Here is a 23,993-nt window from a genome sequence, read left to right on the forward strand (position 1 = left end):
GCCTCATGGGGTAAGGATGATCATGAAAAAAGTGAGGGACCAGCCCTAAACTACATGGGGGGAGCTTGTGAATGATCTGAAGGCAGTTGAGACCACAGTCACCAAACAAACTATTGGTAAAACAATACGCTGCCATGGATCCTGTAGTACCCGGAATGTCTCTCTCCTCAAGAAGACACATGTACAGGCCTGTCTGAAGTTTGCCAATGAACATCTAAATGATTCAGAGAAGGATTGGGGGAAGGTGCTGTGGTCAGATGAGACTAAGATTGAGCTCCTTGGCATTAACGCGACTCGCCGTGTTTAGAGGATGAAAAATTCTGACTATGACCCTAAGAACACCATCCCTACAGTGAAGTACAGAGGGGGAAACATTATGCTTTCGAGCAGTTTCTCTGCTAAAGGTACAGGCCGTTTTCTCTGCTTCTATGCCCGGAAGGCGTTGCTGATGAAATGGAAGGGTGCTGACCCCCCCACGGTTGCATAATGGAGGGCATTGGTGGATGCGGCTCTGCCCCTCTACAAGCTGACCTATATGGGGCGTCAATGCCCTCAAAAATTTGGGAAGATATGGGATGCTTGGATCCAGGGCCGGATTAAGAGCATCATGGGCTTGGTGCTGAGGATTTTGAAGGGCCTTAAGGGCCGTGGCTTGGCATGCACCCAGAGGAGGAAGGGTGCAGCCATGCATGCCTAATTCAACATGGGATGCTGTCTCTGAAGCCCATAAACACATCCATGCATCGGCAACTGTCCCTCCTTGTCCGGCCTTCGTGCTGTGTGGGGAGGTTCTGAGGGTGCTGCCTGGGGAAGCGAGCATAGAAGCCAGACTTCTGTGTTTACAAGTGACAGAAGAGCGGTAACAGTGAATATGGCCAACCCGGGGCCTATATTAAGGTAGGGGCCTGGAGCTGCAGCTGGCCCTGCTTGGATCGCAGCTAGACCTCTGCAGATCTAACCAAGTTATGTTGTTCGTTGCTCCCGGGGCTTTGGTGGTGTGGTTGCTGCTGTGTGGTTGTGGGCCGTGGGGTGCTGTAGGGGCGCTAGTGTGTCTCTGCTCCCCCGCGGCTCGGCCTCCTGGAGCTCCCCTCTGCGCCTCCCCCTCCCGGGGGACCCGGGGTCTGGGGGGACTGTGGACTATTGAGGCCCTGTTGTTACTACTGTATCTCTGGATGAAGGCCAGTATCTATGTCTGTTCAATTACCATGTTTATCATTACTGTGCATTTGCTCTCTTTGGATCGATTGTTATTATCTTTACTTCCTGTGTATCCATACCTTGTTGGCACTGTTAATTTATTATTTGTCTTATATCAATAAAACGTTTCTGTTAAAAAAAAAAAAAAAAAGGTACAGGCCGACTTTACTGCATTGAGGGGCCAATAGACGGGCCATGTATTGTAAAAACTTAGATGAGAACCTTCTTCCCCCCGCCAGAACAGTGAAGATGGGTTGATGATGGGTCTTCCAGTGTGACAATGACCCAAAACATACTGCCAAGGCAACAAAGGAGTGTCTCAAGAAGAAGCACATTAAGGTCATTGAGTGGCCTAGCCAGGCTCTAGACCTTAATCCTATAGAAAATGTATGGAGGGAGCTGAAACTTCGAGTTGCCAAGCGACAGCCAAGAAACCTTTAAGGATTTAGAGAAGATCTGTGAAGAAGAGTGGACCTAAATCCCTCCTGAGATTTGTGCAAACCTGGTAACCAACTACAAGAAAAGTCTTATCTCTGTGCTTGCCAACAAGGGTTTCTCCACCAAGTACTAAGTCATGATTTGCTTGGTCATCAAATATTTATTTTACTCACTGAACTGCAAGTCAATTTATAACATTTGAATCATGTGTTTTTTCTGGATGTTTGGTTGATATTCTGTCTCATTTAATATACACCTATGATAAAATCTATAAACCCTTCATTTCTTTTTAAGCGAGCAAGCTTACAAAATCTGCAGGGGATCAAATAATTATTTTCCCCACTGTAGGTGTATAAGTGGTCAGTGGAGAAAAGCCTTCCTAGGTATAGAGCCTTCTTATATAGGTGTGTAGGTAGTCAATGGAGAAGAGCTTTCTTGTATAGGTGGTCTGTGGAGCAGGGCCTTCTTGTATGGGTGGTCAGTGGAGCAGGGCCTTCTTGTATGGGTGGTCAGTGGAGAAGGGCCTTCTTATATAGGTGTGTAGGTGGTCAGGGGAGCAGGGGCCTTCTGGTATGGGTGGTCAGTGGAGAAGGGCCACCTTATATAGGTGTGTAGGTGGTCAGGGGAGAAGAGCCTTCTTTTATAGCAGGTCATTGGAGAAGGGCTTTCTTGGATAGGTGTAGGGCCTTCATATAGTACATGTAAACCCTTCATTTCTTTGTAAGTGGGCAAACTTGCAAAATCTGCAGGGGATCAAATGATTATTTTCCCCCGCTGTAGGTGTATAGGTGGTCCGTGGAGAAGGATCTTCTTAGGTAGATGTATAGGTGGTTATTTAAAAAGAGCCTTTTTAGATTGGTGGTGAAAAGTGTCCCCATTTCAGGTGGCTAAAAAGGTAATTGGTGTCAGTAATTACTTATCTCAGAGTCAGAAATTGCTCACTGCTAGAGAAACCCCTAGCAACCTCTGGAGCACAGGTGCCAAACTGGTGGCCTTCCAGCTGTTGCAGAACTACAAGTCCTATGATGCTTTGTAGTTACAAGTAAGACTCAAACAGGCAGTGGCATGATGGTACTTGTAGTTCTGCAACAGCTGGAGGGCTGCCAGTTTGACACCCCTGCGGGCCTGGAGGACCTCTAGTGTTCTTTAGAAAGGCTGGTCCACAATGTGGAATTTGTGATGTCCCACAGAGTGTTGCCTGCCCAATGCTGCAGCGGAGCATCCATCATTGGAGGAGAGGGTGGTCACTTGACTTTGAGAAGTCACATGACCGGGCTCTACTTCCTGCACTTTTTTTCTACGCTTTGCATGGTTTGGAGACCCAAAGCAAATGAAGCACTAAACTCATTTGTAAATCACAATTTTGTGCGTTATGAATGTGTAGTGTTTTTTTTTTTTCTTAAGCAGTGGTATTGCTTGGCATAGGCCATACACCTTCTTTATAATTTGGTCTCCTAGTTGGATTTCGATTTTTTTTTTTTTGTATTATAGAGAATGGATCAACACCCAAGCCTTCTGGGTAAATAGCAGCTGTGCCATCGGGAATTATTGCAGGGAGCATTGGTGTGCACAGCCTATTGCATTAGGGTGTGCACCTCAAAGCTCAAACACATACATGTGCATATATACATATAGTGATGGTGTCAGTAGAGCAGTGGACGCTGTCAGTAGGGCAGAGAGTGGTGTCAGGGCAGTGGATGGTGTCAGTAGTTTTATTTTTTATTATATCTTACAATTTTAGTATTTTTTATAAAATTGTAGGGGGCTTTGCTGAAATATCAGGGGCTCAAACAGGGGAAATCTGCTCCACACAGGGTTATTAGGGTATGCCCAGGCACACCTGGCACACCCTGTGCGCACGCCTATGGCAGGGAGATTTGATTTTCAAAACATATTAGAATCCAGATGCTAACCTATCATAAAAATACTGTATCTTTGTGGGTATAGTGGCCCTTTATTGCACTTTTTTGTCATAACTTTAAAAACGTGTACTGTACAGACTACAGATATATGTATATGTACATTTATATGTCATCAGTAGACAGTTGCTCTGTTTTGGGTGTTTGCTGCTTTGCTAGGTTGCTCTTTTCTGAGCCTTTTGTTGATCAAGTTCCATTCAAACCAGTTTATATCTTGTTACTAGGAGATAATAGTGACTGCCACACAATGCTTTTCTTTATACAGTATGCTAATCCACTGGTGCGATTGTAAGAGCGAACATGATATAACAATTTTCCGATCTGTATATTTTTACCTTGCTTGTTATAAAATGTATTTTATTTGTCACCAGAAGTAGGATATTTAAAAATATTTAACCTTTTTTTTTTCAGCAACCTAAATATAAAATTAGAACAAACCTATCAATATTTAGTAGGGGGAGCTGTTAGCTTTTTTTAACATGTTTTTTTATATCTTCTTAAAGCGGAACTTCAACCTAAGGGCCCATTCACACTAGGAACTGCATGTGAATTTCACAGGAATGCTGTGCGGTTCCTATGCCGCTCTGTGCAGTGAAATTTCAGCCCTAATAATTTTGAATGGGCTTAAATTGCACCACACCAAAAGTAGTGCATGCACTGGTTTTTAAAATGCACGGAAACTGCATCGTATAGTGCTTTTGTACCATGTGATCTGGTGCGGGCAAACACACTGGGTTTGCGACATGCGCTTGGGGTGTCATTCATTTAGAACTGCAGCAGTTCACAAGGGTAGTGCAATTGGAATACAGTGTGGGAAGCTGCACAGGAATGCAGCTCTCCCGCAGTGCACTCTAGTGTGAACAGGCCCTAAAGGGGAAGTTCTGCTTTATGTCCTCCTCTCCTTCCACAATGTGCATAGTATTTTTTTGGGGGGAGGGTACCTAGTTTTGATAGGTTGCCGGCCGCTACCATTTCCACTCGGATCGCCTAGTTAGCCCCTCTACTCTTTTCCTGCAGCCTTCTGGGATACATCACGGGTCCCAAAAGGCTGCGGGACCATTCACAAAGCGCAGAGCGGTTTGCCGATGTGCAGTGGAAAGCCGGCTGTGAAGCCACAAGGAGTCACAACCGGCTTCCCACAGTAAACATGCCAGCACTGGGGACCCGAAGACAGGAGAAGAAGTGGCTCGGGTGTGAACGGCACTGGATCCCTGGACAGGTAAGTGTCCATTTATTTAAAGTTAGCAGATAGTATTTGAAGCTGCTGACTTTTAGTTTTTTTTCTTTCTAGGATGAAGGCCCCCTTTAAAGAGGAGGGTCAGTGTTTAAAAACAAAAATCAAAAGTCAGCAGCTACAAAATCTGTAGCTGCTGACTTTTATTAAAGAGGTAGTATACTCCACTTTTTATTTTTACCTACAGGTAAGCCTATAATAAGGCTTACCTGTAGGTAAAATTAATATCTCCTAAACCTGCACGGTTTAGGAGGCATTCACCCAGCATGCAGCCGCTGACACCAGCAGCGCATGCGTTCTGAAGGTCCGGCGTATCTTGCTGGACCTTCAGAGCTCCTTATGTGGGAATGACGTCATCGCCCCGACACCGCTGAGGGAGCCGACATGTTCCCTCGCGTCTTTTCCCGGTTCGGCGGCTCCGGCGCTGTGAGTGGTTGGAGCCGCCGAACCCCGAAAAGACGCAGAGGGAACATGTCAGCTCCCTCAGCGGTGTCCAGGCGACCGTGTGGGGGCTTCGTTCTAAGGTAAGTATTTCCTAATGTGCTAGTATGCAATGCCTACTAGCACATTATGCTAAATGGACACTTACCTGTCCAAGAATTCAGTGCCATGCTCACCCATGCTAGTTCACTAGCCTTCGGGTTCATGGCATCCTAATTGTGCGTCTTTCGGCTTCACAGCCGGCTTCCCATTGTGTATGCGTGAGCCACGCAGTGCTTTGTGAATGGTCCCGCAGTCTTCTGAGACCTGTGACATGTCTCAGAAGACTGCAGGGAGGGAGAGGAGAACTTCGGTGCAGAAGTCAAAACTAGGTACCTGCTCCCCCCCCCCCCCCCCCCACTTTAAAATGAGATGCCAAGTTAGGTAGATGAGGGAGGGAGGGTGACTTAAAGTGGAATTTCCCCTTTTGGGTCGAGGTCCGGTTTAATCTTCACTGTTGAAAAAAGCCTGCGTACAGATCTCAATATTTTGGGGCCCATTAACACTGTTGTGTTTCAACGCACACAGTGCAACATGGTAAAACACATGCGTCCAATTTCCCCATAATAAAAATAGTGTCTGTTCTCATCTCAGCGCTGCATTGCAATGCCTCCTTTTTTCTGAATTTCAGTGGACTGCGTGTCTCGTAGAAGCCAATAGCTACACATTACAATACATATAACATGCATCTTGGAAACGCACATTGACGCATAAAAAACACACCTGCCTGGCGGGTGGTCCGGAACAGGTTAAGAGGCGTTTTTCAGCTTTAAAAACGCTCTAACTCTGATAAAAGCTTAAAAATGCTGAAAAATGCCAAAAAACACAGCTAATTAGCGTTTATCAACATTTTTGAGCCATAAGCTTTTGTAGGAGTATAGTTTTGCTAAAAAAAAAAAAAGCTAGGAAATACTGCTGAAAAAAGCTACCGTAAAAAAAAAAACGCCACTGCAAAAAAGCTGAAAATCACTTTCTACTGACGTTTTGATAACATCCAGTGTGCATGAGGCCTTATTGTTAGTGTTTACATATCCACGTCCCATCCAATGACATACAGGTACATCGTTGGATGGGAAGGGTGAAATCTCAGTCATTAATGCAGCTGCAGCAATGATCGAGATGTCATTTTATTCTGTTGGGGATTCCCTTCAATGTAAAAGTAATCCTAGCGGCTAAGAAGCCGCTGGATTACTTTTGCAGGCAGTGGAAGGGGGACATACTTCCCTCTTGAAAATTATTAAACTTGCTGTAGTAAATATATGGTTTAAAATATTCAACATAAAGTGTAAAATCCAAAAGAAAAGTGAAAAAGTGCTTATAGGCCAAAAAAGTCTGATTTAGAAATCAAGTGCAATATTTCTATAATCCAAACGTATCCAAACGTCGCGGTGAGGACACTTCACTGGTGATCAATAATAGTGTGTCTCCTTTTCACTAGCATTCAAGTGCGCATCCTACTCACCAGAATTTTTTGACTCCCGTTACAGGCATTCAAAAGGCATTAATATCTGATGTTTTCACTTGCGGATTTCAAAGGAACAACCCAGAATAAACTGTCAATGGCAATGCTTCTAAACTTCTATATGCTCATAACAGACCATGTGGTGGTAAAAGAGAAGCCTCTCATTGTGCAGTATGTATGAATAGTTTATTAAAAAGGTTTAAAATCACACTTACATAGAGCCAGTTGTATCACAGCATTGAAAAAAACAGGGGACGCCATATTGCGCTCCATCTGCGTTCCAGAGAGGCAGAAGTGTCTCGCTTAGTCCCACCCAACGCGCTACGTCAGTAAACGTCTGATATCATTACTGGCTTAAGCAAGCATCTGATCAAACTCATCTCAATTTGATCAGATGCTTTGGAGGGCAGAGGAGAGATCTGGGATCTAATAGACCCCAGATCTCTCCATAAAGAGGACCTGTCATGGCTTATTCTATCACAACGAATGCAGTTCATCCCTTCTGATAGCAATAAAAGAGATTAAAAAAATGTAAAGATAGTGTAATTTTTTTTTTAAAAAAAACAAAATAAATATAAAAAAAAAATGTAAAGCGCCCCCTTTCCCCTGTGCAAACACGCAAGTGCGAATGCTCATATAGGTCCCCTATGCATATGTACGGTAAATGGCGATCACAACACACATGTGGGATATCGCTGCGAACAATGGAGTGAGATAAATAATTTTAGAGCCAGACGTCCCCTGTAACTCTAAACTGGTAACCTGTAAAGGCTTTTAAAACGTTGCCAATGGAGATTGTTAGGTACTGTAGCTTGGTACTGTTCCAATTTTTTAAGTGTGACAAGTTTGGTATGTTTTTACTCGGCATAAGATCATCTTTTGTATTTTACTAAACATTTGGGTATTATATTGTGATTTTGTGCATTGAGATTCATTAAAGTGCATTTTTTTTAAATTTTATTTTAAAAAGGCTTTTGAAAAACCGCCGTGCAAATATCGTGTGACATAAAAATATGGAACCCCCACCATTCTATTCCCTGGGGCCTCTGCTTAAAAACATGTTTGGGGGTTCTAGAAAACAAAAATTATGTTTCGATGATGTAGGAGAGGAATGTCAGAATTGGCCCAAACTGGAAGTGGTTAAACCTCAAAAGAGAAGTAGGTGGATGCGGCATCAGTCTGATACTGCATCTGTCCCCCGCCGGTTCTAACAATGAGAACCAAGCAATCCAACACTACCGATCACTTGGTTCTCAGAGCTCCCAGAGAAGAGAGCTTGTGATTGTCCTGCCCTGACTGGTGGTGGAGAGGGTGGGAGCGGCTCACAGAGAGGCTGAGCTGGGTGCTGGTCCAGCTCTGTGATGTCAGCTGAAGTCCGCAGTCGGCTGACATCACAGAGCCGCAACCTGGTGAAAACAGGTCACAGGAGTGCTGAACAAACTGCACTCCTGTGATCCACAGGAGAAGTACAGCCAAATGAGCTCTGGCTGTACTTCTCCTTTGAAGTATGTCTTAAAGCTGTAGTAAAAAAAAAAAATAAACTTTTTCCCTGCAAGGTAAAGGCATATTGTGCTAGTATGCATCGCATACAAGCACATTATGAAAGACCTACCTTGAAACTAAGCTGTCACAGCTGCAGAAGCTTCCATCCTCACCCGGTCTTCCTTTCGGGTTCACGGGCTGTGGCCACTTGAATAGCCAAGTTGCGATGACGTCACTCCCGTGGGAGTCACGCCCATGGCACAGAGCTCTAAAGGAATGGCACAGGTATGCCATTCCTTTAAAGCGCATGCGCCGGTAACGTCACCAGCTGCCAACCAAGCGAATATCTCCTAAAAGATGCACATTTAGGAGATATTCATTTAACCTACAGGTAAGCTTTATTATAAGTTTACCTGTAGGTAAAAATCAAATGCAGGAGTTTACTACCACTTTAAGCCAATATGTTTGTCTTCATTTTGGATAGAGTAGGGAATAGTTGAAAACCCCTGGCAGGTTTTTTTTTTTTTTTCAAATAGAATTACCTTTTGTAGATTTTAATTCGCTTCCTGTCCTACAGAGAGTGAGAGAAGTTCCCTCTTAGACAGATATCACCACAGCAAGTGTCCCCAGTGGAAGATTTCCTCAATATTCCTGTTCTGGTGACAAGCCCATATTCAGCATTTCCTGATGACAAATACAAAAAATGATTCTCCTTAAAGTGGAGTTCCACCCTAAAATTATACTTACCTCCATCTTCTCGCTCCGGGTCACCTGAAAAACAAATGGATAATCGCAATTTTTTTTTTTTTTACTTACCTCGTTTAGAAGATAATATACTTACCTTACTTCCTTCTTCCTCCCCTCGGCGGCCGCGGCGAGTCGTCACTTCTTGGCTTTGCAATGATTCCTGGGAGATGAACGTCATCGCTCCCAGGAATCAATGCGCCGGCACCGGCCCCGACGTCAGTTCCGGTGCAGATGCCGTCATACCTTGCTAAACAGCTTCTGGGCATGCCCAGAAGCTGTGCAGGGATGACGCTGCGGCACCGGAACTGACGGCGGGGCCGGCGCAGTGCATCGTGGGACCGAAGAAGACGGAAGAGGACACAGAAGAGGATCGCGCTGGCTTCAAGCTGCCCACACCTGAGATGGCAGCGCTGGACAATACATTTTCAAGGTAAGTATTTCTTCTAAAAGGTAAGTGCAACCCCGGACAGTACAGAGGCTAGCCATTGTGGAATGTACTAGCCCTGACTGTCCCAGGGGTATTTTTATTAAAAAAAGGTTCACTGGTTGGAACTCCGCTTTAACAGGAACTTATACAGCCTCCTTCTCCACTCTAACCAAAACCTTATGCCTTTGGACACATTTTAAATTAAAATTGACCGCAACCATTTAATGGTCTACAAAGTGAATATTACAAAGGTCACAAAGCGAAGGACTGTGGAAGGCTCGGAAGCCTTTCTATGTGCTCTGTTTTCTATTAAAGCTGTGCTTCCCATAGGGTTTAGTGACCGGTGCTGGCCGTACCCAGTGTGGTCATTCGGTTGAGTGATTGCACCGTTGCCAGGAGTTTTATATAAACAGGTATTCTGTGCTGACATGTACAAGCAAATATATTTGTGCAGCGGCACAGGGATTTTCTGCACAAAAGCTACGCGGTTCTTTAATACAGTATGGGAACACTGTACTCATTCTTTCTCCCTTTATTATGTTTATTTATTGACTATTCAAACAGGCAGATAGATCCCAGCAAGCCATTCTTCATTCTTCTATGGGAACCGGATTACATTGTGGCTCTGGTGCATTTAAACATAAACATATCCACTACAAGTGTTGTTCATAGTTGGTAAGGCTTGCTTAAAACAGTAGTAATTTTTTTTTTCAAAGTACAGCCAAAGCAGTTTGTTCTGCACTCCTGTGACCCGTTTTCAGCAGACAGCGGGCTGAAGCCTGCTGTTGGCTGACGTCAGAGAGCCGGTCCAGGCTGGGGCAAGATCACGACAATGAAGTTGGCATCTGCCCACATGCCTGGACCGGCACCCGGCTCAGCCTCTCAACAACCTGCTGAGAGCCTACGCCGGCCTGTCCTGCCCTCTCCACAGCCCAACGCTCCAGTCAGCGAGAGGAGCAGAGCAGACAGCAGTGACTGACAGTCACCACCTCTCTGTTTAGGGAGCCCTGAGAACCAAGCGATCAGCGGTGTTTGATCACTCGGTTATCAGTCTTAGAGCCGGCAGGGGACAGATGCGGCCTCTACCTAGGTAAGTATCATTCTGAAAAAAAAACAAAAAACATTCTTCTCTTTTAAATGGACCCCTGCAGGTTTATGCCATAATGTTCTAGAATGAGCCGCATATTAGCACATTATTACCTGTCAAATGCAGCCCTCCATGCGCGTAGCAGTCACTTCATTCACCATGGCACACATAAATGTGGTCTGATCCATGCATGCGTGGTTCAGATTACGTTACAGCTGACAGGTACCACAAGGGTCTCTCCTGTTATAAAAACCCTGCCCATCACGATTTTTTTACTATGAGAGTTTAATAGCACTTTAACTACTTGCCTACTGGGCATTCTCACCCCCTTCCTGCCCAGGCCAATTTTCAGCTTTCAGCACTGTCACACTTTAAATGACAATTGTGCGGTCATGCAATACTGTATCCAAATAAAATTTTTATAATTTTTTTTTTCACACAATAAGAGCTTTCTTTTTGGTGGTATTTAATCACCGCTGGGTTTTTTATTTTTTACAAAGCAAAAAGACTGCAAATTTAGAAGAAAAAAAAAGTTGTTCTTAGATTCTGTCAGTAATTTTTCTCCTTTACTGAGGAGATGGCACTGATGGGCACTAATGAGGTGGCACTCATGAGGAGGAACTAATATGTCGCACTCATGGGCACTGATAGGTGGCACTGGTGGGCACTGATAGGTGGCATTATTGGGCACTGATAGGCAGCACTGAAAGGCGACACTGGTGGATGGCACTGATGCCCACTGATGGGCAGCACAGATGAGCAGGCACTGATGGGCACTGACTGGCATAACTAATGGCCACTGTTTGGGGTCACTGATGGGCACTGATTGGGGTCACTGATGTGCACTGATTGGTGTCATTGATGGGCACTGCTGGGGCTTTACTGTAATCAGTACCCTGATTACCTGTCCTGGTCACCCCTTCAAGGAGGAGCTGCTGGTCGGCTCTCCTTAACACACATTCTGACAGTATGAGGAGAGGAGCGCCGATAAACGGCACTTCTGCATTTCCATGTTTAGACACAGCCGATCACATGGGTACATGGGTAAAGAGGGTAAAGAGCCATGTCATTGGCTCTTTACCAAGATCGGCGTCATGCCGTGTCATAGGATCGGGGCACGGCTCCTATCACCGCACTGCGCGCCCCCGCAGGTGCGCATAAGCGGTCGTTTTAGGGCGCTATCATATGACGTCGTCCCAGAACGAGAGCCACACTGCTCCACCGTCATTTTACGGTGGGCGGACGGCAAGTGTTTAGGCTCCGTTCACATCTAGGCGTTTTGGGGCGTTTTTAGGGAGTTTTTCTGCTCTAGGATCAGCTCTCAAAACGCCCAACAAGACAAATCCTATTCATTTCAATGGCCCCTGTTCACATCTGTGCGTTTTGTCGCTGTAAGCAAAACGCCCAACGCTCAAAAAAGTACATGAGCTTCTTTTTGGGCAGATTACAGGCGTTTTCCATTGGTTTCTATCCAATCTAAAAAACGCCTGCACAAAAAACGCCTGTAAAAACGCCTGTAAATCGCGGTACAAATCGCGGTAAAAAACGCGGTAAAAAACGCGCGAAAACGCTACGCTCAGGTGTGAATGTAGCCTTAAAGTGATTATAAATGTATTTATTTATTTTTTTACAAATCATTTTTTAAAAATAATAAAAAGAGTTTATACTCACCTGCTCATTGCAATGGAATTACACAGAGCTGCCCAAAACCTCCTCTTCTAAGGTCTTCGCTTCTGGCTCCTCCTCTCTGGCTAGTGCCCCCATAGGCAGCCACTTTCTATGGGGGCACTTGTGCGGGCTCACTCCTGAGCCCCGCTGCCTGCATCTATAGCACAGACAGTGGAGTTCGTCCCCGCCTCCCACTCCTTAGTCACTGGTGTTGATTGACATAAGCAAGGAATGCAGTAAAGAAAAAATGTTTAGGCTTTAAATCCACTTTAAATAATAACTAAAGGCAAACATTTTTTTGTTTTAGATAAGGTAGAGAGGGATTTAGAACACCTGTCTATTGTTGTCTGTACCCCTTATAGGGAGATTCACCCTCTCTATTTGTCCTAGTTACTGCTATCATGGAAAATTAAAGTGAAAGTAAATCTCAAAATTATGAGTGGTCACCAGAACAGGAATAGAAGGGAAATCTTCCAATGGGGACTTCTGGTGACCCTGATGACTACCAGGGATATCCCCCACTTTGGGGGGTTTTCCTCTAACTTCATTTTTTGGCTGTGGGACAGGAAGTATAGGGATATCTCCCCAATGGAACACAGATGGCAAAAGAAACTAAAAACTGACGGGTCAAAATTAAACAGCTTATGTGCAGGCAAGCTATTTATCACAGAAATCACATGCAATAAAATAAACTTGCCAGCTTGTTCCAGTGTTCTGTAGAATGTGCAGAATGTGCACATGACGGTGTAAGCAGACCTTGAATTTTACTGCAAGGTCCATTTTAAAGAGGCTCTATCAGCCTCTAAAAATACTAAGCCTTCACCCCTCCAGGGACTCAATTCTTCATTATCTCCGTCCCAGCGCTGCAGCCTCCACCATTTTCTTCAAAATTCGACACTTCTGGGAGTGCCAGATATCAGTGTCCCCTACTGCGTGCTTTAGTTTCATCATCGGACCCCTATGTCAGTTCTCTTGTGATGGGTCGAAGGGAGGAGCCACAGCGTGCAGTAGGGGACACGGGCATCCAACATGCCAGGAAGTGTTGAATGCTAAAGATACTGATAGAGGCTTTTTTTTTTTTTAGAGACTGGCACTCTCCACTTAGAAAATATCATTAAATGGACACCTAAGCTCTCACCAAAAGCCAAACAAAGCCCACTGTTTTTTTTTGGGGGGGGGAGGTAACTTCAAACATTGCCATTTTTGATTAAAACAGGGGTTCCAAACCTAGGGTCCATGGACCCCTAAATGGTCAATAGATGGGTTTCAGGGAGTCTATCAGGGTAAGATAAAAAAAATAACATTTACATTCACTATACACCCCCCCCCCCCCTTTCCTTGTCCCAATCAATGGTTTCCCATTTTAAAAAAATGAAAGAAAACACACCCTGCTACTGCTTATAGCACCAACTGGTAAGCATCTCTTGACTTGTTGTTGGCCAATGTTTACCACTTAAATTTGTGTAATAATTTTTGGAGAGGGAGGGGTCCAAAGCTTTCATCAGATTCTTAAAGGGGTCCGTGACTCAAAAAAGGTTACTAACCACTGGGTAAAACAAATATAATGGAAAAATAATATTTGTGGCTTTTTTGCGGATGTATTAACTGTACTGCAGCTGACATATAAACTGATGGATCATTTCTGCAATACAGTTTGTTTATATTTTCAAATATTACAAAGTGTCCGGTTCATTTGCCCTCCATACGTACAATGACATCACCTGCATGGACATTGGCTCAGGAGCTCTTGTGGGCTGAGTCTGGCCAGCATGGGCGATATGGTGTGCTGCTGTGCGTTGTGCATTTGCACGCTACTGTACAATGCCTTGGGGCGCCATTACCAGTAAATAACACTGCAATGCACCGCACATAGAGCGTTGCCATGCCCCAGTGCACAAGTGTAAATAGAACCCTAATTGATGGTTCTTTTCTGCTGTGCTTCTTCACATAGCACTACACAAGCTGCTGACTTGTGTCACTGTGAGAAACACGAGCATTGTTCTGAGAATCACCATATTATTTTACCTGGTAATCAAGAGACCGTGCATATGTAAAAGATTCAGTAGGGAGAAATGTAACACTTTATAATTAAGTCCAATAGCTGTCATTGTTGGGCATGTTAGTATTGTTCTCAGAGGCATGTGCAAAGTGGACCTGTTTGTAAATTATGAGCTAATTCCCTTTCATCTTCTTTCATGTGTAACATACAGTAGCTGAATCTCTTCCGTTATAGGAAGACTATAGTGTATTTCCAGTGAGAACATATTTTGACTACTTATTCTAATGCTTATCTATAAAGAACAACTACCACAAGTAAAATCAATGCCTGTTATCTATATGTACTAGAACTTTCGTTTTTTATAGATAGATCAGATTTCTTAGATTGTCGCATCACTCCCAAAAGAGCCATTTAGGCAGTGCTGAGCTTTCTTATTAGAAAGCCCAGCATGTTTTGCTAATTAAGTGTTTTACGTATGCGCCCTGTATGATTGAAATGTACTGTATACTCGTAAAAAAAAATTTAAGAAATAATACTGTATGTTGTAAGATATGAATTCATATAACACATTAACTTTAATCTCTAAAAAATGATCATATATGGGAAAATGTGAATCTGACCTGAGTGAAACTTTGGAAATAGATGAATGGCATAAAAAAGTGCAGTACGCCTCTAGATCGCTCATTGATACTTCAGTTATATAAGCTAACTACAAGGTGTTGGTATGGTGATGCATGATGAAGAAAAAGGAGTTGGCAGCACTCCAGATGGTGTCAAAATCCAGATTTATTAACAGGACATCCAAACATGACAATTGTGACAAGGTATATTTGAATTCCCACGGAGGCGAGTCGAGGCGTGCACCGGTGTGTGCTATCAGGCAACTATACCATCTTGAGCAGTGAGTTCTTCCTTCTCTGATGGTGATACATGATGCCAACCACGGTGGCTTTGTATGTTCCAGGTGCCTCTCCACTTTGTTTTCGTGGCTGTGGGCATTTTTTTGATTTCTGGTGGCAGTGCCTGAAGGTGAGACGCTTCTGGATGCGTCTTTACAATTTTATTGTCTCTCTCGCCCGAATTAATCTCCGAAAGTCCCCTTGGGGATTTGTACAATCCAGTGGAGGAGGTACCAAGACATATGAGGAGATTGATTGCCTTTATATTTGTATCAGCAAAAATCTCCATAGACAAATCTTGGAAGTCACGTACGATTCCATTTGAGTTGGGTTGCCGTGGATTATGGTGAACGAACGTCTCTCTGCAATCTTAAACTACAAAATTGCACTATTTGAGAAAACATGGAAGCCCTAGATTAACTAGTTGTTGGGTGATGCCTAAAATATCAAATTAAGCACCTATGGATTGGACAGCTTGCGGTTTTTTTTTAAAATAATTTCCTTTCTCCTTCGATTGTCTCTGTCTTATGGATACATGTTCCTATGTGTGATAACGCTATGTTTGGAGTAATCTAGCACATTTTGCAAATTTTTGTACCCTTTCTTGTTTTGTACTTTGAAATCTGACTAATCATTATTGGAAAGAAATTCATATGACACATACAGAATAATTCATTAGGGACCAAGGTGTCCTTTGCATGGTGGTTCAGTAATTTAGCCCTGGAGTCAGAGAAGTCCTTCCTTCCTGTCCTTTGGAGGATTTTCACAATGGATGCCTACCTGTTAAGCTGATGAGTCATGAGCACCCTGTTGGTGTAGAGGACTTGGTCTTTGAAGGAGTCTCATCTCCTTATCAACGTACTGGTGCTTTTGGGCGATTTGGCTGTCCCTGCAGCGTTGGAACATCCTGCTGGAGGGTAATCTGATCCAGATTCAGTCCGACACAACCGCAATGGTTCCTCGCTGTGGCAAGTCTTGCTGTGACAAAAGAGGTAGTTTGGATCCTATCCCGAGCAGAACTTTATGTTTAAGCCCTGTTCGCTGTGTACAATACAGTTAGGCATAGACAACTGAAAGGCCGATTTTCCCAGCCAGCAGCGCCTAAAACAAGGGGAAAGGTCCCTTCACCCGGGGGTGTTCCAGGACCTGTATCACAAGTAGGGCAATCCAAACTAAAGACCAAAATACTGCTCAGGTGTGGATGTGTGAAGGATTGCTCACAAGTGCTGGCTCGCCACCCTGATCACCATACAAAGAAGAAGAAAACCGGTCGCACATTGCAAATGCAATCCAAAAAAAAGGTAGGGGACACTGGATGTGAAACACCTGCTCAAGGGCAACACACTTGATAGTGAAGCATCCTCAGACCTACAACATTGATCTAGCCATTTGTGGTAAAATGCGTTAAGGTGGTGGTCTCTAGGGAGAGGGATCTTGGTGGCACCTACTCTGGGGGCTCTGTGGGATCAATTCACCCAAATCTATGCATTTCCTCCACTGAAGCTTCTTTCTTGTCTGCTCTGCAGGATCAGGATGGAGGTTATTCCAGTGAATCTTGTGGCTCTGGACTGACTTAGGTAGATGTGATATGCTGACTCCTCACAGAACCTCCATGGGCACTGCCAGATCATCGGGTCTTCTTTTCACAGTGTCTGATTTTCTATCCTGTTTCACGGTCTCTAGCTTTAACATTATTGTTGAAGCTCAAGTTGTGAGGGACAGGGGAAAATCTGAGTCTATGATTCCTATGATGCAAAGAGTTAGAAAGTCTACTTCCTGCAAGGTCTGTCATGGGGCATAGAAGGCATACTTCACTTGGTGTGAGTCTTGATGCTTCTACTCCAGGGGTTTCTCTGTGTGATGAATCCTCTCCTTTCTTTAGCTGGGTCTGTATCAGCATTTGCTTTTCAGCAGTATCAAGGGTCATGTTTTCTACCTTTTCTATCTTGTTTCAGAGACCACTGACCTCTCACTCCCTGATTAGGACATTTGTACAGGGGGTCTCCCGTGTATCTCCCACCATAAGTTCTTCTGTGACTCAGTGGATCTAACTCTGGTTCTCTCTGTGCTCCAGAATCTGCTGTCTAAACCCATTAGAGAAATGTTTGTTTCTACTCTCACCTATAAGGTGTTGTTTTATGTAGACCTTACTTCTGCGGGTCTAAACTGGTGGTCTTATCCTGCAAAGGACCCTTTCTGTTTTGTTTAGAGTCAAGGTTGAGGCCCAAGACTTTCTTTTGCCCAAGGCAATTTTTACTTTTCACCTCAACCAGGACTTTTCTTTCATCCCTCTGTCCAACTTACCAAAAGGATATTTCCCCCCTATGTCTACATGTGATTGGGGCTGTGAGAGTCTAACTCTTAGCCACTGCTTCTTTCAGAAAGACTAATTCCCTTTTGTTATCCCAGATGGACTCTGAAAGGATGAATTGGCTTCTTGTTCCACTCTCTCGAGATTGCTCAGACAGACCATCATCCAATCAAAAGAAATCTGAAATTTGCTGCAACACTTCACCTTTATTGATCTTTCATGCAAAAGATATGACAGATAGCGCGGGGTACAGTAAAAGTTGAAGCGTCTTGTGCTGTGACTTGCGCTTACACTGTAAGTGCTAGTCACAATGCGAAACGCATCAACTGTTACTGAACCCTGCACTGTCTGTGAAGTCCTTTGCATGAAGGATAAATAAAGGTGAAGTGTTGCAGCAAATTCTGGATTTCTTTTCATTGTGTATCTACAGACAAGCTTTGCTAGCACCTTCACCTAAGCTCTAGCTATGCTGTGGATGGATGCCTAATGTGCTTACCTGGAGCGGCTTTCTCTTCAGTGGTGAATTATCCAGACCATCATCCAAGCTTTTGCTTTCAAGGATCGGTTCTAGGGCTGCCACAACGCGTCGACTACAAAAAATCGTCGACGTGCGTGAAAGGCATCGACGCGTCAACGTGTGACGTCACACGCCCCCTGGCCGGCCGCAGCGCCGCTTGAAGTATTGCTGGCCGGGAGAAATCAGTGCGCAGCAGCAGAACACCGGGCCCAGGGAGGAGGAGATGCCACCGTACGAGGGGCTGGGGACGGGGGGAGAGAAGACCGCGGTGGTCATAGACCTGGGAGAGGCATTTACTAAGTGAGTGTCTGGAGTCATATGCTGGGATTGGAATTGGGGTGCATGGGAGACATGGGATCTTATACTGGGGGGACATGGGACCTGTCATTAGAGTCTATTGGACCTGTCAGTGGGGGGTACATGGGGGTCTGCCAGCTGGGGGGTGTGTGGGATCTGTTGTTGGGGATTCATGGAGTCTGCCTGCTGGGGGTGTATAGGATCTGTCATTGGGGTTCATGGGGTCTGTCATTGGGGTTCATGGGGTCTGCTAGCTGGCGGTACATGGGATCTGTCATTGGGGTACATGGGGTCTGTCATTGGGGTTCATGGGGTCTGCCAGCTGGGGGTGTATAGGATCTGTCATTGGGGTACATGGGATCTGTCATTGGGGTTTATGGGGTCTGCCAGCTGGGGATGTATAGGATCTGTCATTGGGGTACATGGGGTCTGTCATTGGGGTTTATGGGGTCTGCCAGCTGGGGGTGTATAGGATCTGTCATTGGGGTACATGGGATCTGTCATTGGAGTTCATGGGGTCTGCCAGCTGGGGGTGTATAGGATCTGTCATTGGGGTACATGGGGTCTGTCATTGGGGTTCATAGGGTCTGCCAGCTGGGGGTGTATAGGATCTGTCATTGGGGTACATGGGATCTGTCATTGGGGTTCATGGGGTCTGCCAGCTGGGGGTGTATAGGATCTGTCATTGGGGTACATGGGGCCTGTCATTGGGGTACATGGGGTCTGTCATTGGGGTACATGGGGTCTGCTAGCTGGTGGTACATGGGATCTGTCATTGGGGTGCATGGGATCTGTCATTGGGGTTCATGGGGTCTGCCAGCTGGGGGTGTATAGGATCTGTTATTGGGGTTCATGGGGTCTGCCAGCTGTACTAGGTGGGAGAGCTTACTGAGGGGTCTGCAATGGGAGGGGGGCTTACTAAGTGGTCTGTACTAGGTGGGAGGGCTTACTGAGGGGTCTGCACTGGGAGGGGGGCTTACTAAGTGGTCTGTACTAGGTGGGAGGGCTTACTGAGGGGTCTGTACTGGGAGGGGGGCTTACTAAGTGGTCTGTACTAGGTGGGAGAGCTTACTGAGGGGTCTGCACTGGGAGGGGGGGGGCTTACTAAGTGGTCTGTACTAGGTGGGAGTGCTTACTGAGGGGTCTGCAGTGGGAGGGGGGCTTACTAAGTGGTCTGTACTAGGTGGGAGGGCTTACTGAGGGGTCTGCACTGGGAGGGGGGGCTTACTAAGTGGTCTGTACTAGGTGGGAGGGCTTACTGTGGGGTCTGTACTGGGAGGGGGGCTTACTGAGGGGTCTGTATTAATTACAGGATTAATTAGCTAATCAAAAAAACAGTTAAGCAAAAAAAATAAAATAAAAATAATCGTTAGATTAGTCGACTAATCGTAAAAATAATCGATAGATTAGTCGACAGACAAATTAATCGTTAGTTGCAGCCCTATCAGGTTCTACAGTTTACTGTCACGGCACACTCTACTTTATCTGTGCGTGTTTCTTAAACTTTCCAGATTTGCAAGTCTGCAATCTGGTCTTCTGTGTACAGTACATGTTAGTGTTTGTTTGCTGTGTTACCCATTTGTTAGTTGGGCTGCTTTTGGAAACCCCAAAGGTTAAGGACCTTCTGTATCCCCCAGTAGAGAAAAGAAAATATCGTTTTTTGACTTATTCCAAAATCTTTTTTTGGAGTCCATAAGGGACACAAGTCCGACTCATCTGTGTTTATGATTTTGCTCTCAGTGCTGCTTTGCTGCAAAAAAAGGAGCATACTGCTGGTAGGATGGGTTACCCAAAGCTGGCCTACAGTTTTTTTGTTTGCCAGTGTCCAATTTTCCTGTAGGTGTCAATATAACCCAAAAGTTAAAGACTTCCCTTGTCTTTCAATGGAAAGCTATTTTACAGTGAGTACAAAAATCCTATTATATTTAATAAACCTAAAACAAATTAAAGTCATGATAAAACCACATATCCAGCAACCTGATTGTTTTTGCAAACAATATATAGGCTGCAGTCAAGTGAACCTTTAAAAATAGCTCAGCTGCACCTATAGCTGCCTCTGTGTGCTCGGTGCACTTCGTCTTATCTATAATGTCCCTCAGCCTTCTAGCAAGTGCACTGATGGTTTCTGCTGCAAATGTGGTGTTGAGTATAAAAACTGTGTGGTAATATTTAGCAAGGGTGTCCCAAGTCCCTGTTGGGGGAATTCTTGTGCTGTCCAGATCCCATCCAATGATTATGACCAAACTGGCTTCTATCATGTCTTTCCTGTTTAACTCTAGCATACCAATTCTAAAAATCATAGTTCCAAGCTGTTATGCAGGATTGGCCCACACGATCAATGTAGGGTGAATAATCCAAGGTGCACTTAAACACGCTATCACATCAAAGATAAATAGGATAATAACACATCCTGGTGTTTCACATGTGAAATTGAAAAAAAAGGAATTCATATGCTGAATACAGTACTATCATTAAAGGTATAAACCCCATACAGTTACCAGAATATAATATTTTTCACTATAGCGGTGCCTTGTAATGTTGTGGTACATTATAATGTTGTGCATAGTGGTCCATTAAAATGTTTTATTTGAATGTTGGTATACTGGAAGTTGTTTACGTATCCATACAAAAGCAGTAGACCTATGAATATAGTACTTCTTTAGATATTGTTTAATTAAAATATAAATGGAATATAACAAGAGCCAGAAATACTTATTTTCCTGATTTCTAATGTCTGTGTCGATATTTTAGATGTTTCCACTATATGGGCTTGTGTTGCCGAGTTCGTTGAACATCAAATGTCTCAACAAAAGGTAATTTAAATACATCAACATTTATAATTGCTGTGGTGTAACTATTTTGACAGACTAGTGATGTTTCATATCCCTTTGCTGGGGAAACATTAACTCCCTGTAATGTTCTGGTACCTTTGGGTACCCTAATTACTCTTTCATAAGTGTATGCGCCCCACCATTCTCTTTTGGTAAGGTGCGCATACACCTTTAAGACTGATGCTGTCATCACTGAGCGCCGGACTGGACGGCTATTTAGATCGCCGGCTCTCACTCACATGTGTTCGTTCAAACTGCTTTGTGCCTTGATGCTAACCTGTCTTGAAGCTCTCATGCTTGCAAGCATACCTCGCTGTCGGAACCACGCTGCGCTGATCCCTGTATCCCGCTACCGGATCATCCGCTCTTGCCGAACCTCTCCTCTGCTACATTGCTACTAGTGATAAGTACCCCACAGGGGAAACCTCTATAACCTTCATACTAAAGCTTACACTATCTAGCTCTGCATACTAAGGACTATTACTACATCTGCATTATCTAAGATTGCTAGCTCTTGAGCCTACTACCACCTGTTCTTGCACTGGGTTGATCTCTCCTGTATGTCCACCTGCTACTCTGTCATCTGCTACCATACATGATTGCTAAACCTATCTGCATCCCATCTGCTACTATCTTACTTTCAAGAACATTTCCTTTCAAGTGTCTGTCATCTACCATCTCTACCCAACCTGTCTCTTCAGCCTATCATCACTGTGTTACTATATACATAAGTCACTCTAGGAAACATCTTATTGAGTGTGTGTATTTACTTGCTGAATTGAGATCATCCACACATGATGAGTCTTTGGGAGTTGGGATTGGTGTCTCAGCGTTTCTCTACATGACTACTGAAGTGGAATATTTCTGCAGCTGAAAATCCACATCATACATAAAACGCAGGAGCGTTACACTCCCCCCTTTTAGAGTCAGCAGCTGACACTTTGCATGGCTGCTGACTCTCAAATACGGCTACTACTGGCAGATTCCATCTCCACTGATGATCAGGCACCAATCACAGTGCTGCTCCAAAACAATAAGGTGATACCACCCTTCTTCTGCGCTTAGAATCCTGCGCTTAGAATCCTTAGAATTAGAGTGGCTCTGAGGAAGAGGCTGAGCCTCGAAACACGTCAGCCGTCATCTCATCGGATTATGGACTAACTTATGGACTACTCCTGATACTGGAGCAACTGAGCTTGATATGATCTTATTTCACCTGTGTTTGTGAGTAGCCATTTTATATGTTGCATGAATAAAGCCTATTAATGAGGATAATGCGCTAGGTTGGTGCACCCTTTCTTTGTTTCTCTTTACCAATCACAGTGGTTCCTGATCATGTGATCACTATGTCCAGTATGACATAGTGATTAAATGCAGATTGGTTTTCCAAGCATGTGCAAACATATTTGGGAAACCAGGAGACTTTGCCATCTTTGCAAATGTGTGATAAATCACCTGCACATACGCAGATGTGCTGGGGGCTCTGCCAGGACCCAAAGATCAGGCAGAGCCTATCCACACATCTGTGTACGCGCTATAATGGTGGCACTGGAGAGGGGTGTAGCTGGTACAGAGCAGGGCTGGAGGTCAGCTTCCAGGCTGCAGATGCCCACTGCCATCTTCAGGCTACAGTGCCAACTAATTAAATATATATTCGGCAGATCCAGTTGCATTAATAAGAATAATAATTCATGAATTCACTGGCTGCATACTTGTTTAGGGTAATAAACTGCATACTTGTTCAGAGTACAGCCAGACAACATGTATTTTCAGAGGGGGGGGGCCAGAAATGGCAGCCTACATGTTTCTCTTAGTTAGGATTTCCTTTAAAGAGGATCTTCAGGCCCACAAAAAATAAAAAATACTGTTGCTGCTGACTTTTAATTACAGGAAACTTACCTGACCAGGGATCCAGCGCTGTCCTTACCTGGGCCCGTTCTTTCCAGAACCGGCATTTTTACTAAGGTAAGCTTGCTGTGATTCCTTGTGGTTTCACAGCCGGTCTCCCACTGTGCATTTGTGAATGGTCCCACCGCCTTCTGGGACCCGTGATGTGTCCCAGAAGGCTGCGGGCAAAGAGGGAAGGGTACCTGTCAAAATCAGGTACCCGCTGCAACTCCACAAAGTGTCCAAAAGCGGTAGAGGCTGAAAGGCAGAACTTCCCCTTTTGTGTGAAGTTTCACTTTAAAGTACTGTAATGTCACCCTCTATTGGCAGCAGGAAACCATGCCTCATACAAGAACACCCAGGGACAGTCCGAGCAAGTCAGATTGCCTATATGTATTCACTGTGTCCTAGCTTCATATTGATCACATGATTGGGACCTACTCAGACTGGTTTCTAATTACTGACAGCCTGGATTGACAGCTAGAAGTTGCTCGAAGTGTCGGCTGCTAACTGTCAAAGGGATAACATTATTAAATGTATCCTCAGCACAGGGTATTGTGCTGAGGGATGTTTATATACAGAGTGTGGACAGGAAGGGGTTAACCTGGCCATGCACATTTCAATAGGATTGTACAATCTACTTCCAACAACTGAATCTGAAAAGTCAGATTGCAAGGTGTATGGTCAGCGCTAAGCTGGCAAAAAATGTTGCAAAATGTATTAATAACCACTATGTTTTACAATGGCCTCCCAAAGCAGTACATTTCATTTCATTCATTCTGGTTGTTCCTTACATTTTATTGCTGTTGACAAATCCAAAGTAGATTGTACAATCTGGCTCTAACCTGAGCATCCAGCATTAGACTGCCTGAAGCCTGAGAGGTGCCTTAAGAAATAATGTTCTTTTTTTCCGATTTCTGATTATATTTCAGGGGGTGCAGATTCCTGGACTGGGAACTTTTACTCTATCAAGACACAAATTAGATGTTGGCAACAACAAGTTCATCCTGGTTCAACGTCCAGTATTTCTTTTGTCTGAGAAATTTGCACAGATTCATGGACTGAAGTACAATAAAATATTCACAACCAGTAAGGGATTTATATGAAAATA

The 23,993-nt window shown here is 44.4% G+C and overlaps 1 protein-coding gene across 1 annotated transcript in view; it reads left to right on the forward strand.

Annotated features, from left to right (window-relative positions):
- The window catches only part of CCDC81 (coiled-coil domain containing 81), a 136,994-nt gene that overhangs the window by 21,833 nt on the left and 91,168 nt on the right, over nt 1-23,993 (forward strand). The window contains exons 3-4 of the mRNA XM_082246822.1: nt 20,916-20,977; nt 23,815-23,971. Of these exons, the coding sequence (XP_082102948.1) occupies nt 20,916-20,977; nt 23,815-23,971 (219 nt within the window). The remainder of the gene's footprint in view (nt 1-20,915; nt 20,978-23,814; nt 23,972-23,993) is intronic.

The sequence above is a fragment of the Pelophylax lessonae genome (assembly GCF_965119305.1).
Source record: "Pelophylax lessonae genome assembly, chromosome: 2".
NCBI lineage: Eukaryota > Metazoa > Chordata > Amphibia > Anura > Ranidae > Pelophylax > Pelophylax lessonae.